Raw genomic sequence first — 17878 nt, forward strand, 5'->3', positions numbered from 1 at the left:
GTTTTAAATGGTAATAACAACCAAATGTGATCCAAACCCTTTAAAAATCTTGTTCACTTCCTTGCCTGTGGTGGCGCTGCAACAAGAACTACTGAGGGAAAGACAATTTCCTTATTTATGAAATGTAAATGAATGGAGTGTCGTCAGATTTGAGCAGTTGTAGGATCTCTATTTTGTCTTTGGTAAAAGAACCACGACTTGGGTGTTTGTTTTGGTAGTATTTACCCAGAATGCCCTGCGATATAGTCTGCTTCCTGCTTTTGGAGTGGTCTGCAATCTGCCTGGTGTTCATATGTGCATTCGAACCGCACCAGAGTTCACTTCGACCGAATCCGACACAGGTCTTCAGGAGAGTTTGATTGCTCATTCACACCTTCTCCAAACAAACCGGACTAGAACAACTGCAGTTCAGTTAAAGCAGACTAAACAGGGCTGGTGTGAATGCACCATCGGTTCTACAGCAACAGAAACTCTGATCACGCTGCCATTTCATCTGGAATGCTGTGAAAAGAACCAGAAACCGTAAGAACCACACAAGGCACAATTTATTGGTTTGGGAAATGTAACCTCTTAAAAGTTTGGAATACATTGATCCTGGAAACCGGCCCTCGACTACATGCAACCAAACTAAATGTCAAATTCTAACACTATATAAGTAGCATGTAACTTCAAAAAAGCTTTATCCTCAAAGTTGAAATAAATCCTGATAATCTAACGCTGCTTTTGAAAAACAATCTAAGAAAATATTGTGCTCTCCTGGATTTACCTTTGTTGTTACATTGCAAACTCAAAGAGATGTTGCAATTATAATCTGAGACACTCTCCTTATTGTTTGCATTTACCTGCGACTTTCTCTTGCTGTCAGCGCAACTACATTCTGCAGCAAGGAACCGTTTTTTAATTTTTTTTATACTCCACATACAATAACGTTCACATTTTCCCGACACCAATTAGAGAAGCAGACATGAGAATTTAACACTGGTTCTATGAGGCTTTCAGAAGCTAACTTAACAGAAAACAAGATAGACAGATCTAGTACACATGACAAAATACAACCTTTTGTTGCCCATAGCAACATGACCTAAAGGGAGTGTTTAATAAAGGCTCCAAATGGCTTGCTCTTCAAGAAATAGTCAATTTGCCCTTTTAGGACCGCATCATCAAAGAGCAGCGCTCAATGCAGTGGAGACCGCTTGATGATTCCTCTGAGTAAGCGGTGATAATGACCCAGAAGTTGTCATCCAACCATCAGCAGGTGGACACTAATGGCCACAACATCCGCCGATCGATCACCAGTCACCCATCGTAACCTATAGCAACCGGCCGGAATCCCCAACGGGCTCTTCGGCGTCAGCAAAGACGGCCACTGTTCTTGACTGTCACAGTATGAAGGAATATCAGTCAGTTCCAACATCACAGCTGAGAAAAATCGTCTATCACACGGCACCACTGACAGCCACATCACAGGGTAACACCTATCTGAGAGGAAACAAGAGGAGAATTTATGAAAACATCCCTGAAAACCACGTATCAAATGACGTGTTGCTATTTTTTTATCTGACATGTTTTTACTTTTTTCCAAATTCAGAACTTTGCACAAACTGAGGGTGTTTTCACACATCATCGTCCTCTAGACTCGGTTGGGATCGGGAACCAAAGTTGCAGCATTTGCTGCCTTTTCAGCCGGTGCGGTTTGATTTCACTCGAGCCAAAAAAACCCCCAAAAACCTGTGCTCAGCCCTTGCCTGTGGTGGCGCTGTGCCAAGAATTACTGAAGGAAATGACACAAAAACCTCTGAAGAAGACACTGAGCGCAACTTCCTCCCTCACGAATGTAAACAAAAGTGCAGTGGCGTCGGATTTTAAGAGTTTGCAGGATTTCTCTCTCATCTTTTGGAAAAGACGACAAGCTATTTCTCTTGCTGTTGACAGTTTTAACAAACAAATATATATAAAAAAACATATTTTTATAAAAGTTACCTCAGCTTCAATTAAATATTTATTGTGCAAAATAAACATTCGGCTTCTTTGACGAACACAAAGACTAATACACTCGTAAAAATTGGAAAATTGTTGCATTTACTATATTTTAATGAGGCATGGAAAACTGTCAATCTCTATATTTTAGCATTTCAAGCTTTTTAACAAGTTCTGCTGACTTTCTGATGACTGACTAACCCACAAACAACTCTGTATGGAAAAACGGACCTCCAGGGCTTTGAGTAAAATCAGGGATTTAGTTGCTCCTACATTCAAAACAAGTCAACGCTGTGTATGCAGTGAACTCGTTTGAGGAACCTGCTCCGCTGTCTTTCCTGTACTCTGGTCCCCGACTGCTTTTACAGTCTTCTAACAGCCGTCACATATCCAGAGAGAGAAGGAAGTGACAAGCTCAGCTCAGCAGTAATTGGCCAACTGGCAGGCAACACAGCGGACAGGCACCAGGGAGGAATGAAGAGGAACTCTTTATGAAACAGAGGCCCAGAAAACTGCGGCGGTGCCGTCGCCGGACACAGCCGCTCTGCTTCCCCGACGCTGTCCAGAGGCCACACGTGTCATTAGTTGGATTGTTGAGAGGGAATAATGAATTAGTTTGACTGGGATGTAAGTAGGCTTTGATGAACACATGACACAGCTGTACGTTTAATGAGCTGCACAGAGCTGCAGGAAGCAGACGGCTCACTTTTACTACTTGGCTCATCAGTCTGACTCTGTCATCTAGAGCTGAACTGCAGCAAAAACCACTTGGTTTGTTCTTTACATATATGTCTAAGAACATTTCTAATTAATATCTCGGGGAAAAAAATGTTAATGATTTCCATTTGGAGACAGTTTGAGGATATTTATTTGTACAAGACCAGGTTTAGAATATGTAAACAAAGAATGGATTAAGGTAAAATTAGATTAGATTAAATTCATTGTGATTGCACAGTGAGCAGCACAATGAGATTAATAGTACAGCTCTGCTTAGAAACACATAGGAGTAGATAGAACTATGATCTGTGAAAGAAAAAACAAAAAAACAAACAAACAATAAAAACAGATTTTTATCTAATATAATTACGACTAATTTAATCAAGGGTAATTAGGTTCTAATTAATAACTAACTAATGATTAGAGGAGAAAATAGCAAAAAGGGTCATTTGTGTTCAAACTAATTGATTTAATCAAAGAAACATATAAACACATCAAGAAATACTACTACAGGTTAAAAAACAAAGTTTAGGACAGAATTTGTAATACACCAATTGATCAAATTAGGCTGAGATTCATCGAATCTTTATGTGGTTGTTCAACCTGACTGATAAACACAACCACAATTTTCGTTCTCCAATGTCAATCAATGTGATTGAAGCGTCCTGTGGATATTAGGATGCAATAATAATAATAATAATAATAATAATAATAATAATAATAATATGATATTCTCTTCTTTCGCTTCAACCTCAGCACTTCTACTGTCATCTTCTAACTTTTCCCAGGAACGTTAGAAGATGGCAGTAAACAGTTTAACAGAACTTGCGTTCAGCATGAAGTAGGTTAAAATAAGCTCACGACGTACCAAACCCTGCCCACATGATCAAGAACAAGCGAGAAGCAAAATGGAGAAAACCTTGGCGTAGCAGTGATCCTCCTCAGGAGTGGCTGGCTTGATAAAATGACTCTCAACATCTGACCAATAACTCATGGCAAGTCCAGTCAATGATGGACTGAGGTGCCATTGTCACTCTGCTCATGATTATACTCCTCCACTCCAAGCAGTTCTGTGATTGTAGTCTGAAAAGTATTAAACTCATGTAATATTCTAATTTTCAGAAACAAGCTCCTGGTTAATGAACCCAGGCAGCATAACAATGATCTGAAGCACAACACTAGACCACTTAATAATCTAACAAATACACTTAGAGTCTTTCAAAGTTTGTAAATTAGATTTTTGCTTTTGGCTTTAGTTTTGCCAAAACACAGTAATCATGCATACCTGGATAGAGTGAGAGGCCAAAAAGTTACATTAGGATAAGATAATTAGGTCTACGGTGTATACCAGCAACACAGAGGAATCCGTGATAAATTCACAGATTGATTCCTGGGGATGTGCAGGAAGAGGTGCATGTGTGTGTTGTGCAGCCCTGCCTTAGCAAAGCAACTTGTTAGGATTTAGTCACCAGATACCTTTAGCTTCAGGCTAACTCCCAGCATCTGCTGCTTCGGAGGAGTTCAGCTTGAGGAATCTGCAATGACGCTACTCAGCAGAAGGATTGTAAGGTGAAACAAGGTGACACAGTAAAGGTGTGTAGGGAGGCTGCATGAAGAAAACGACACTGCAGAGGTTCTCTTGGTGTAAGCCTGTAATCCGGTTTTTGAGTCACTGCCAGCAAAGACATTGAGATATTGCCATATATCTCAAATATTCATACGGTTTTGAGGTTGGCTGTTACACGGTGTTCCCCTTAGAGGTCTATTGCACTTTAGTCTAGCTGAAAGAAAAACACAGCCAAGTACAGAGCAAACTGATTGGGAAAAAGTTAGGCTGAAAGACTGAAGCACTTTGACTGCGGTCACTGTAGACGGCACTTGCTGTTAGTTTGGGTGCAACCATGCCTAAAACTCACAAGAAGAAAAAGATTTTATTACTTTCAAGGAAACTTCAAATATAAAATTATGCTACAAAAAGGCCTTTATTCTTCATTTTTATAGATTTTGCCACCAACCAATCTTTTGTTTTCTGATTAGTTTTCATCTCTTCAGACAGTTCTCTCACTCTGCATGGTCTGCTGTCTCACACAGAGTAGGCTGTGACTGTTGTGTAGCTTAACGTACCCTTACACATCCATCTAGCGGTCGTTATGGCAACGCTTTCCCTCCTCTTTTTGCATCTATACAACTTGGAGTACCGACACATTTTTCACGTCTTGTCTGGCGCATTCATAATTCCAACTGGAGACTTCGAATTCTGCCAAACAAACGGTCCAAGTGCAGCTGGGACATCTTCTGTTCCAGCTTCTTCAGGCAAAGCCGCAGCTACCGCCCGAGGTTTACCTCAACGAGAAATATTACGATATCATGTGACCTTGTATGGGATGGTCTTGTTCCACCCCTGGTTGTTAGGTTACTGTAATTTACGGTTCAAGTAAAGCTCAGGTTGGTTCGGGGAAATTTTCCCTAAAATGTGAAAACCTTATTGTTATGCATTCTTCACTTTTTTTTTCTTTTTACTGATATTAAAATAAAACATTTAAGCAAAAACCAAAGGAAATTGGTAAGGGGGTATATGCTTGTTCACAGCTCTGTAATCATGTCCTCTCCATCTCTCCCCTCCCCACTGTGCATCTTATCCTTCATCCTCCTCTCTGCCCCTCCTCGTACCAAAGCATCGCTCCCTCTCGTTGTCACACACACATTTCTTTCTCTGTTCTTTTCTCCTTGACATTCCCTTTTAGCGCCTCTCATCACCTTATCACACCTCTCACACCCTCCTTCCTCCTCCTCCTGTGCCTGTAGGTCACGGAGAGCTGATCCAGCCTCCTGTTCCTGAATCTTACTTAAACTTGAGCTGTGTCAGCCCGCCTGCAGCAGAGCTGCAGCAAAGCCCCTGGGATCCCGTGACCTTAGAAACGCAAGTTAGACAAGTAAGCATGGTATGGCTAAAGAAGAACGGAGTCGATGAGAAAGGATAATAAGGGGAAGCAGAGGGGAAAAGCAACAAAGACAGCAGATCCAATTAGCCCAATAAATGATAGTTGCCATACAGGAAGACTTTCTTGATTTCCCATTTAATGTTTTGGGTTTTTTTGGGATATCTTGTGAAATGAAAAACACGACAATGTTTCTCGTCAAAGTGAAGTTTGTCTCAGAAACTGTATAGTCAGGATTTCCACCAGTCTATTATAACCCTGGCGGGCCAAAAGCCTACCAGACTAAGCGCTGTTTGTTTATTTTAAACAGGGTTTTTATACACCAGTAATAGTAAAAATGGCTTAATCTAAGTTTATAGTGGAGGCACTGAACTGGGTGAAAGGGGATGCGTACCAAAGCTGTCTATTGCCATCACACTCTAGTATTTTTAAATTGTAATGCCTGGTCGTGCAGCTCTGAAATTTTTTAATTTTTAACCTTTTTTGCACGAAAACATGGGTGGGGGCACTAGTGGACCCCACTAGTGCCCCTAACACCAGGCTTAGCAAGTTTTATGGGCGAAACTCTGCTAGTAGCATCACAAATTTATTTTTGAAACGTCAAATCGAGCGGTTATATCGTCAATGGAAACGCAGCTGCTGAGAAAGTTCTGCTACTAGTGCGAAACCTTTGGCATCCATGACAATTTTATCGTTTTTCTAAAACCACAATCTTCCAGCTGTATGTCTCTGTTCTTCATAGATCCCTCTAGAATAAGGCCACACCAAACCCAGTCTCAGGAAGACCGAGGTTTCCACTCACCCATGGCAAAGAACGGGATTCCCAGCAGTGTGGAGTTGAACTTCCCATCCGATATGAAGAAGATCCCTGCAGCTGTCACGTTGGCGATGCAAATGGTCAGCACGCCCAGGAGGCCGAGGAAAGGCTTCCCCCTCAGGCAGTCCCGCATGGAGCTGGAAATGGTGGCAGCCAGGAGCACCAGAACCAGACTGACCAGCACCTCCCCTTTGGACAGCATGCCGGTCTGGTGGAAGTCCCGCCAAAGGCTGGAGGAAGTGAGCGACAGGATGTGGAGCTGGTCGGTCGGGTGCGGCGCCTCGGCCGTGGACAGTCTGGTGACCAGAGCGCAGAACTCGTTCTCCCAGCGCTCTGCGATGACGTCCTGCACGACAGGCCCGATGCTACGGAGGTAGTATGTGATCTGGACGGCCCGGGCAAACTTGACCTGCTGGTCCCGACTGTTGGGTGAGAAGGATACCCCACCAAGCTGGTGGCCGATGAAGGACACACGTCCATCCTGCAGAGAGTTCAGACATTTCAAATTAGTTGAAATCACAACTTTGGATGGGATATTTGGACATCAGGGTTTCCCTCAGTGTAGCATAAGCCTGGTGGCCCACCAGGCTGAGCATTGTTTGTTTATTTAAATACAGTTTGTGTACACCAGTAATAGTGACAGTGAAGACGGATTAAGCCAGTAGTTAGATAGTGGACTCGTTGAACTGGGCATGAGGAGATGGGTACTCACCTGTTGGACTCAAGCTATCATTTCCAAATTATCATGCCTGCTCTTACACCAAAAGTTTTATAACTTTCAACATTTTTAACACAAAAACACATTGAGCCGCTGCTGGACTGCCAAAGCAGCCTACCACCAGCCAAGCATCATCATTTGGAAACAATAGTGTGTGAGGCCAACAGGCAGGGATGGCGCTGTTGGTGCGAACCCTGCACTCCTATGCGTCCTAAACCTAGCTTAATCCTTATTTACTGTCACTATTACTGCCTTGTAAAAAACCTTATGTAACTAAACAAATAATGCTCAACCTGTGGGGAAAGGGGCAAGTAAAAGCTTGTGGCCCGCCAGGCTTTCGGTACACTGGCTTAAACTTTGTGCCTGCAACGCTGTGGAATGTTGAACTGACATGCTTCTAAGTGTTTTTCTAATATTGTTGTTGTCCATGTCGCATTTATAATCCCATTAGGGGAACATTACAATTAACGGAACCCCCGACATTTTACCAAGCTGTCTTTTTTACTGTAAATCTCAACTGCCATGGCAACAGTAGGCCTACGTTTGGTTTGGGATCACCCAGAATCATCAGGGTGATCCCAATATACACTATATACACTGTTACAATTAGCAACACTGTGCAAGCTTCAGTTTCACTTTTAACTGTGTAATCGTACAATGCTCAATTAGCCTGTCAATGATTTTCCAACAATACTAACTCAAATACATTTCAAACAAATCCCAGCAATGAAATAACAATTTTGTATGAATATTGAACATTTCATTAAGCTGACATGTTCAGGCTCTGATACGGTGAATAATAGGACAGAATAATCAGCTAAAAATGTTTCTTCAGTTCTGCCTTCTTCTTCTTGTTCGTGGAAAAGGACATAAAGAGGTGAATGGGGAAGGTTTTTGTCTGTCACTGCGACTGGTTTAAAATACTACAACAAGAAGTCCCTGATATGTATTTGTACATATACGGTCAAATGCTTGGAAGCCTGGGGTACAAGAGGCAGGTCACAAACTTATACCAAAGGACAAATTTGTTTTTGGATGGTTTGAGAAAGCCGGAGGAGAAAACATGCAAACTCCATGAGGAAAAATCCCAACCAAGGTCATTCAGCCTAATTATCGGGGATACCTTCCAACTGTAATAAATTAGTTCAAAGGATTTCCTCTTAAAGTTAACCTTGTAATGTAGTGAAACTTTTTTTTTTTTTTTTAAACTGTACATTATGTAAATAATGTAGTTTTTTTATAGTCCAGTTGAGTTTAGCTACACCAACAAAGTTAGTGTCCAATCAAGACCCATTAGTTCAAATTCATTTAAATAAATTATTGTCTAAAGATGAAACAAAAGGAGCAGAGCTAAAGTTGAGCTCTATATTCTGCCAATGTAAAAAAACAAAAAAACTATTTCCATTAAATAGCAAATTAAATTAAAATCACACCTGAATAAGTTTGTTGACGCGATGCGTCGTTAAAAATCATGGCATCAAATGTAAACAGATACATGAGATGGATTCATAATTCAGTCACGTACCTGTCAAGTATCCCGTTTCGACCAGAAAACTACCTTTTTTAACACCTTTCCCGCCGTGCTCCATTATTATTATTTTCCCGTTAATATCCGGTATTGTGCCGTCAGTTACGTCAACCCCCACCGCTCTCAAGTTAGTTGCTCTCTCTCTCCCCGCTCTTACGGCGGTATATACCCGCCTTTAAACGTTCGTTCCAAAACTTGACAGGCATGTCAAGTTTGGCCCTAGCGCTCATCCATAAGCCAATCAGAGAAGACGTCGGCGTCTTACTCAGCGGCTGGAGCGACAAGCCCCGCCTACTTTAGAGCGACTATGTATGGAGCGTTTGGGGGAAATTGTAAACAGAAATTTCACACAAGGTCTATGGATTCAATACGTTAGAATAAAACAACTTTTAATGAATTTGATGGCGTAAGAGCTCAGGTGGAGCCAACAGCACAAAAACAAACCATCATCGTCCAACCACTTCCTGTTGTATTGTTTATCGTTTTCACCATGTAGTGACGTCTGGTTGTTCACCACGTGACTCGTGATGCAAAACAAGTGTTTTCATTGCAGTTTTGTGAAATAAATCAAATTCAGTACGGCTGAAATATGACCTCATCCTCACCCAAACTGTTCTCTTTCTAAGGTGAACAGATTATACAACCTGAAAATTTCAGAGGACCAGCCTAGTCACGGTTCACCATTTCATGGATTCATTCACCTATTCTCTCTATATTGTGGTTTCAGCAGAACCTGGGTGAGTTCTTTAGAATTTTTTTAGGTTAATTTTAAGCTAAATTTTTATGCTATATTATACCAACTATATTATACCATATATTATATATTATACCATAGCTCTTTTAGCTGCTGTCTAATGTTATTAGTTGATTCTCCAAAGTTTAGTTTTAGTTGTATGTAGAAGGCTTTTTGGGGGTTGTGGGGGAGTTTGTTTATTTGGTTAAGAGTTAAACTATAATTAATTTGTTTGGTAATTTTTCATAGTTTTGAGTATGATTCTGAGTTAACTGTTGACACCGATTTAATGATAATTTAAATGAATAAAAAACAGTTAAAGGCAGCCATGGCAGCCATATGAACTTCTGTGCAAATATTTCAGCTCAAAGCTGAACGTGACGCTCGGCAGTCGCAGTGACTTCACAACCTCTGCCATCACACACACTGTGTGAAAATGCCCAGTCACACAGACTAAATCACACGCCTCAGTGTGTGAACAATTTTCAATGGAGAACACTTTCTGTCATCTCACACACTCTGCACCAAGATCAAATTCCCACTGTACTCGGGCTCTCTCGTTCGCGAGTGTTCCGAAATGGCAAAACACCACTTGGGCTGAGACATTTTAGAGATAATAGCGTTTTGTGATCTGAGTTGCTCTGAGTTTTCCATTAGCGCAGAGGACAGAGAGACAAATGGAATTTACAGAACGGCAAATGAAGACGCGCCGGTCGGTGCCTCTTTTTTCAGTGGAAACATGAAAAAAAAAAAATGCCAGGCTTTCAAAGGGAGCGGATTTAATAACAGCAGCGAGCAGGAGAGACGAGGTATCCAACACCGTACTGGATGTCAGCTATGTGGAATGGACATACGATTGAATTAAACTGACTTTTCAATAAACTGTCTAGAAATGACGTGTTGTGAATTGATTCTAAAGAATTAAGCTGAACTGAACTGACAAAAGGATACATAAAGTTGAACACAGGCTAATGAAGGTCCAAAGTAAATTATCTAGCATTTGAACACCAAATGCTTAGTTTGCCTGGCAAGATTTTCATGTCGACTTTTGTCCCCATTTCCCTCTTCTGACAATCTTAATGACGCCCCGATTATCAAGATGGCCCTAACGAAAATCTTAAAAGGTTTTCCTTCCGTGTGATTTGTGTCATCGGAGTTATTCAACGTGTTGGATTGTCTTGTAGTGTTCCATGAAGTCAAACGAGAGCGCAGCCTGTTGAATGTGACGTTGAGTCGATCAGAAAGCGAGGTGGCGGAAACACAAATGCGAATCTGAAATACAGGAGACAAAACAAAGTGCCGTGGCGCACCAGAATGTCTGGTGAAACATCTTTCTACTGTTTTTTTTTTCTCTGTTGCATGTATTTCGCACACTATTGTCATTACTTCTTCCCAGTCGGCCATTGTGAACTGGCGTTTGATCGAGAGGTTTTCCCGTCTGACATCTGAACGTTTGAGTGAAACGTGTGTGTGTGTGTGTGTGTGGCCAAAATTGGAATCGGCAGGTCAGACTTTTTAAAGATCAGTGATTAGCCAGAAAACTGTAATAGATGCACCCCAAGTTAAATTAATGCAATAGAATCATATGCCAATATTATCGAATGATAGCGTATTTTCTTTTTTTTTTTTTTTTTTACCATGACTGAACTGATGTTATGTAATCTGACCAATCAGGATTCAAATCTGGGCTAAATGTAAAAAAAAAAAAAATAATACATAAACTCAAGCATAGCACTCATTATAAGACTACACACCATGAACAACTGTACTATCTTAATCTAATTCATCTAATTACAGTAATCCAATTACTCTTGTCATGCGTGTGCAGTCGAATTAGATTAAAAAAAATAAAAAATAAGTCAATTAAAAGTATCTCCATCACCTCAGTGTGGGGAGAGCTTGGAATAATTAATGTGTCTGTTCTGGAACATGGGAATATTTCCAGCTTATTTTACCCTCCAAAATTGGAGGGGAAAAAAGCTATAAAACTGCTAGGTTCCAGGCTATTTTGTGGAGATGCTTGTAAAATGTAAGAAAGTATTATTATTATTATTATTATTATTATTATTATTATTATTATTGATAAGCTGTCCCTCCATTTTAATGGGACTGTAAATATTAAGATAAAGCCTGTTAGTGATTATTTACATACTTACCTTTAAAATGTAAAGGTAGTTACACAATACCAGCTGTTGACATGTAATATATGCAAATCATTTTCATAAAGAACAACACTACAAAGTGTAAGGATCATTCTTTTTCAATAGTAAATATTTTTGTCTTTTGGAAGCCAACTAAGCGCTTTTTTTTAAAGTAGTTTCCTATAGAACATTTTACGTTCCGTTGAAAATTTGTGTTCATTTCCTTTTTGTGTAAAAGTTTGATTTTCACCTAAAAACAAAATTAAAACTCAATTTTCAGAAAGCTGAGCTGAATATGTGAATTTGTTTCGTTTTCGCGAAACAAATTTTGTTCAGCTGGACCAAAGGCAAAAATTTCTGTCCGGTGTGTAAAGGTCGCTGACCCCTGCTCCAGACACTGATAACAGTTTTATCAGTCAAATCAAATCAAACACCAAATTAATTACTTCCCTGTGAAAGGATGTGTAATTTTATTCAACTTTTTTAGAAGTGCTGTAGTGTTATTATACATTCTGCCACCGCCGGCCCTTTAAGGATATTCATAATCTTGATGTGGCCCCAAATGAAAATGAGCTTGACGCCTCTACTTTAGGCCAATGTTTTATGTTTTTATGGAAAAATGTGAACAATATGGTGGGATAAACACATCAGTGGTTAATGAGTTACTTCAGTAACAGGTTACAATATGTACAAATGAATAACGTACAGTCACAAACTGAAACTGTAAAACATGGTGTTGCTCAAGGCTCAGTCCTAAGACCTAAAATGTTTACTCTCAATTTAAATATTTTTATAGCATCAAGTATTTGGAAATGTATGTTTGCTGATCTCTGCAAAGCATATGGATGAACTAATACAGATAAGAGAAAATGAACCTGCTGGGTTTATTTTCTCTTATAATGGTTATAATCAAACCATTTAAAAGTGGTTTGATTATAACAATTTATCCTTAAATTAAATATATATGTGTGTATATATATTTCCTGAATTGATATTATTGATATTTTCTATAATAATATAAAGCTACATATAAATGGAGTTGAAATTGACAACGTTTATAAAACGAAATTTTTATGTATAATTCTGGACAACAGACTTAGTTGAAAGCCTCACATTGAATATATTAGAAATTAAATTGCAAAAACTCCTGCTATATTGTTTAAAATGAAATATTTGTTAAATGAAGCCTTGTATGATATATATATTCCTACTTGGTTATGCACTATTTGTCATATTGCTCATGCAGATAAAACAACTATTGAAATACTAAATTATTAATAAAGTCATGAACTAACTGATCAACTTTTCACTCAAAGTAACACTTCGAAATCGAAAGACGTATAAAACACTGTGCATGATGTATAAATCATTGAACAAATCAGTAATTATTTAAACTTAGTCAATATAACTTATGAGGTTTGTTAACATTTTAACCTGCTAAAGAGAAAAGTAAAGAAAAAAATAGACGTGTTTTAGTAATCAGTGTGAAACTATTGAATAATGAGCTCAAATTATGAGCTTTTTTGTTGGTGAGCCTTAAAACCACATATTATAAAAGCGTATACTGTTACGTGCATGTATATGAATTGTGTAACCATCCACGCCATGTGTGCAGCCTGTTCCTTTTCTGTTAAATTACTGGTTCATAAAATGGCATTTCGTTTTGTTTTGTTTCTGGGGAAAAAAAATCTGAATTATTCTACATTATTTAAAGAAAACCAAGAACAATGCGGGGTTCGCGTTGCACTGCCGACTCCTGAATGAGCTACATATTGTGCAGGAATTTCAGGGCGAACAGCCTCAAATCTGGTCATCGGCACCAGAGGCACGCGCCGGCCTCCCCGGTCTGGATGTTCACCTGTAAGCCCGGTGTGGAGCGATGCAGCTGCATGTGTGCAGGAACAAACCCAGGAGCAGAGCGAGGAGGGAAGAAAGCAGGAGGGAGACACTGCATCAAAAAGAGAGAGAGGGGGGGGAGACGAGGATATCCCTATGTGTGCGTGCGCGCGCGTGCGTGTGTGTGTGTGAGGAGAGACATGCAGCCAATCAATTCACCTGCAGAGCCTGCGACCAGCCGGCAGCTCTGCGCTGCACAGAGGTTTCCCTCGCCGATGATAAATGCAGCAATCGGCAAAAGGCGCCCCACGCGCGCCGCATTCCGTTTCATTCAGAAATTATAGCGCGCCCGCGCGCGCGCGGTCAGACAGAGCCAGCCTGCAACACGGCGGCGTGCACGCGGCCCCGGCCGGCAACAAGCGCTCACCTTTAGAGTGGTGTTGGGGTAGCTGAGCGGCACCTTGTGGAAGCTGCTGTTGGACAGCACAGCCTGCTGGATGTCCTGGAACACGGTGACGATGTCATCCAGGAGGCAGCGCCGGTCCCGGTGGCTCAGCACGCACAGGTGCGCGAACGTGTAGTTGAAGCCCTTGTAGGTGACGCGCAGCTCCAGCACCTGCCGGTGGACCTGCAGGACCTGGTCGGCCAGCTCCAGGATGTTGCCGCCGGACCTGGCCAGCAGGATGAGCCGGCCGTATCTGCCGGGCGTGTGCAGATCCGAGTACAGCTTGTGCTTGGACTGGTCGATGGAGAACAGGCTGTTGGCGAGGCTGCGCTCGATCTTGGCCAGGCTGTGAGTCGGGGCGACCAGCACCTCCAGGTCCCGCTCGGGCTTGAAGCGGCTGAGCACGGTGGAGCCGAAGATGATGGTGAGCACCGCGGGGACGGTGAGGAAGAAGACGGGGTGCCTGCTGACGAACAAGCCGAGCCAGTAGAAGGAAGCCCTGAGCCCTCTGTGTATCACTTGCCGCAGCATCCTCCACAGAATCCGGCTCGCAGATGCCCCGTCTCCTCCGATGAAGCACATGTGACATCAGACTCCTGTTTTCTTCTTCTCCCCCAGCCCCCCCTCCACCCACTCCTCCGACTCGGTACAAGAATTACCACCAGGCTATACGACGGACGCTCGCGCGCGCGAGCACGCTCACGCGCACACACAACACCTGGAAGAAGGAAAAAAAAAAAGAAAAAGAAAGAAAAAAAAAAAAGCAGCACTGCAGCAATGCGGCCGGCCAGACGGGCGGACACGCAACGGACAGGCGGCCGGTTAGAGGAGCAGCATCTCGCCGCGTCAAGGCGATCCGAGTCGAGCCGAGCTCAGGCCATTCCGCCTCCCGGTCTGCTCCGCTGCACTCCGGCTGCAGTGGCAGGAGCCGAGGCGGTGCGGTGTGCATGTGCGCCTCTCCTGTCTGCCTGCACAGCCCCTCACAGCGGCGGCGGCGGGCGCCTGATTTATGTACATAACGGGGAAGCATGTGGCTGAGGGTGGGGAGGAGTTAGGGGAAGGGGTGCTTGGGTGGAGGGAGGTGGGAACTGGAGGATTTGGGGGAGGAGGGGTTTGTAGGGGGTGCAGCGATGTTGCCTGGTTATTTTGGGAATATAGGAGGTAACATGAGAGTTGTAAAACGTTCCTGCAGGTGGCTGAATGTCCAAGAGGCTGGCAGGAATGAGTCAGTGTTGCCTTCATGAATGGGGGAAACCCAGCTTGTGCTGCCTCTGCACGCCAGAGCAGGAGGGGGGATCTGGGGGAGTGGTGGTTCAAGGAAGCAAGACCCACCTCATTACCTTTTCTGAAAGCGTTTGTATGCTTTTGGCCTCATGACTCACATACAGGGCTGGATTCATTAGAATAAGAACCCCTGGGTTCAGAACCCTATCTGCGTTCCCATGAAGCATAGAACTGCGCAAATTGAAATGAGTAAACACGTCGATTACGAAAAAAAGAAAAATCAAGTTTTTTGGGAAAATGTTTTTGAGCTAGCATGAGGTGGTTTTTCAGCCCTGCGGAAATAGACGTGTGTAACAAAACTGCAATGGAAACAGATTTTTTTTTTTGTTGCATCACAGTCAAGTGATCAACAATAAACAAACGTTTTCATGCGTGATTTAAATTTTCTTTTCTCATTTCATGGAAACACCGCAATTGCAAAATTGTGCTTTTTCAACATTTTTCTCACATTTGTCATGAAAACGCAGCTACTAGTAGGCATATGTACATAGATTGTTGGTCCCAAAAACTTCACGGTTTCTAAATATGTAAGTGCTGTTTATTTAAATTGAATAAAAATCCAACAACATTTAAGAAAATTGCCACATGTGGAATGAGTTTAATTTGCGTTGCGATGTCTGTAAATTATGCACATTGAGACGCAAAAAATGCCACCTCCATCCAAAACTTGAGCCCTGGGCTACTGCCCCTTTTGTCATGTTCTGTGTTTTCCTGTGTTTATTTTGAAGTTTCCTGTGTGTCTGAGTCTCCGTGTTGTCCTGTCTCCCCTTGATTAGTTCCCAGGTGTGTCTCGTTCCCTGATTACCCTCTGTGTATTTAGTGTCACCTGTGTCTCTGTGTCTGGTCGGATCCTCGTCATACATCACACTTGGCGTCCTGTTCCTCGTGTTTCTGGTTTTCTTCATTAAACATATTATTTATGCACTCCAAGCTGGTTTGCGCAGTGTCTGCCTCACCTTCACCACCACACAACGTGACACTTTTACGTTATTTCTGATGTCTGTCCCAACTTCCACCCCTAAACCTTTTGGAGTTAGTGCCCCGAACTAGATGAAATTTAATCTAGTTCAATCCCAGATTAAATTTCATTTCACTTTTAAAAAACAATCTCTATAAATTTCAACTGTTTAGAACAAATATATTAACTTACTGTTACATAGCAGAATTTTTGAAAATCCAGTTCAGAACATTTAAGAAATGTTGCATGTAATGCATATAATATGGAGTTCAAATTTATACATCATCATGAAGCCTAGGCGTAAATTCAAACTGGAAGACTCTTCTATCCCCACCGGGACTCGTTAAGTGAAGCGACCTGCCCACGACCGTCGACCTATCAACACCGGAGCAAGCTACGTCACATCCAATCATCGATCAAGTCCCAGCTGATAAGGACCTTCATCCATGGCGTCCTTCAGTCTCCAACCGAGCTCGACCCACCACCTCCCCTTCTCCTCCATTCATTCGCCCGGTCCTGAGGCCCGCACCCTTCTCCAACCTCCACCTCCAGTGCCGGGTCAGGGGGGATGACGTCCCTAACAGCATCGGGAATGCTCATCCGAAGCTTATCGCTAACGCTGCGATAACTGTTATCCCCAGCCGGGCCCGAGCGCCAAAGACTTTAATTCCTGTATGTCAATAAACTCTGTGATTGTTGCTGGAGGTTCAGGTAATAGAGGTAATATCAATACCAAGTTGGTATCAGTAACAGATCAATACTAGCATGGAAAGATCAATACTTTAGTTTCCGATTCCCTCTTGAAATTTCAACCCATGAATTATTTTGTTTTTATTTGTTTACAAATTGATTTTTTTGGTACCATATTTAGGAAAAAAGCAACAAAAAAAAAAGTTTTATTTTTCTACTGTTTCTGTTTGCCATGTCAACATGTTATTAAAGTATTTATAAAACCTTTGTCTAAATTTTATCCTTGGTTTTTAACAAAAAATAATTCAAAGAAAACACCTAAAGGTCAGATGTTTGATGGTGTATCAAATATAAATAAAAAGTATTGGCATCCATATTGGTATCAATATCGGTGATACTGTCCCAACATTTAACTGGTATCGGATCGCACACCTCTAATTGTTGTGGAGTAAAATTGCTGATTTTGTGGCATCCTTTTTCAACAATTTTGCAGTCAAAGTTGCAAAAAAAAAAAAAAATTTGCCTTCACTTTTTCCAAAACTTGATCTTACTAATGGTCCTCTTTTGGCTGCACATAACCTTCCTAAAAGATAAATGAGATCTTGTTAGTGCCAATAACATTTTCAAGAACCTTTCTGAAATAGCAGCCTTCATATGAAGCAAATCATTTTTCTATATACAGTGGCTGTAATATTGAAGCAGCTCCGTTATGTTATGGTTCTTTTTGTCGACTTTTGTTCATGATTATTCTTTTTTTGGCTGAGGTGTTGCATGTTTGGACAATTATGCCCTCTGGATTTGGTTGCTGTGTAACAAGAACCATAGCAACAAGATGTTATTTTTCCCACTGGGAGCTGCTGAATATCATCTCTAAAGCCCAAGTAATACCTGAACTTTGAACCCAAGTTGAACAGCAGGCTTTCTGGACGCAGAGAGAAGAACGATAGTCTCCCATCAGAGGGCTATGATACAGAACTTTGGAAAGTTCTGTATCATTTCCAAACTACTACAACAGATCAAAATAGATTTGTTCTCTCCATTAACTACAGTTAAAATGCTTAGTAGGGAGGCAGTAAGTAGAGGTGCACCGATAAA

At 41.6% G+C, this 17878-nt stretch overlaps 1 protein-coding gene across 1 annotated transcript in view; it reads right to left on the reverse strand.

Annotated features, from left to right (window-relative positions):
- The window catches only part of ptchd4 (patched domain containing 4), a 37521-nt gene extending 20556 nt beyond the window's left edge, over nt 1–16965 (reverse strand). Inside the window, exons 1-2 of the mRNA XM_044106268.1 lie at nt 13834–16965; nt 6436–6931 (exon numbers count right to left, since the gene is read on the reverse strand). Of these exons, the coding sequence (XP_043962203.1) occupies nt 6436–6931; nt 13834–14433 (1096 nt within the window). The 5' untranslated portion in view covers nt 14434–16965. The remainder of the gene's footprint in view (nt 1–6435; nt 6932–13833) is intronic.
- Nucleotides 16966–17878: the final 913 nt, after the last annotated feature.

This window comes from Gambusia affinis, linkage group LG22, assembly GCF_019740435.1.
Source record: "Gambusia affinis linkage group LG22, SWU_Gaff_1.0, whole genome shotgun sequence".
Lineage (NCBI taxonomy): Eukaryota > Metazoa > Chordata > Actinopteri > Cyprinodontiformes > Poeciliidae > Gambusia > Gambusia affinis.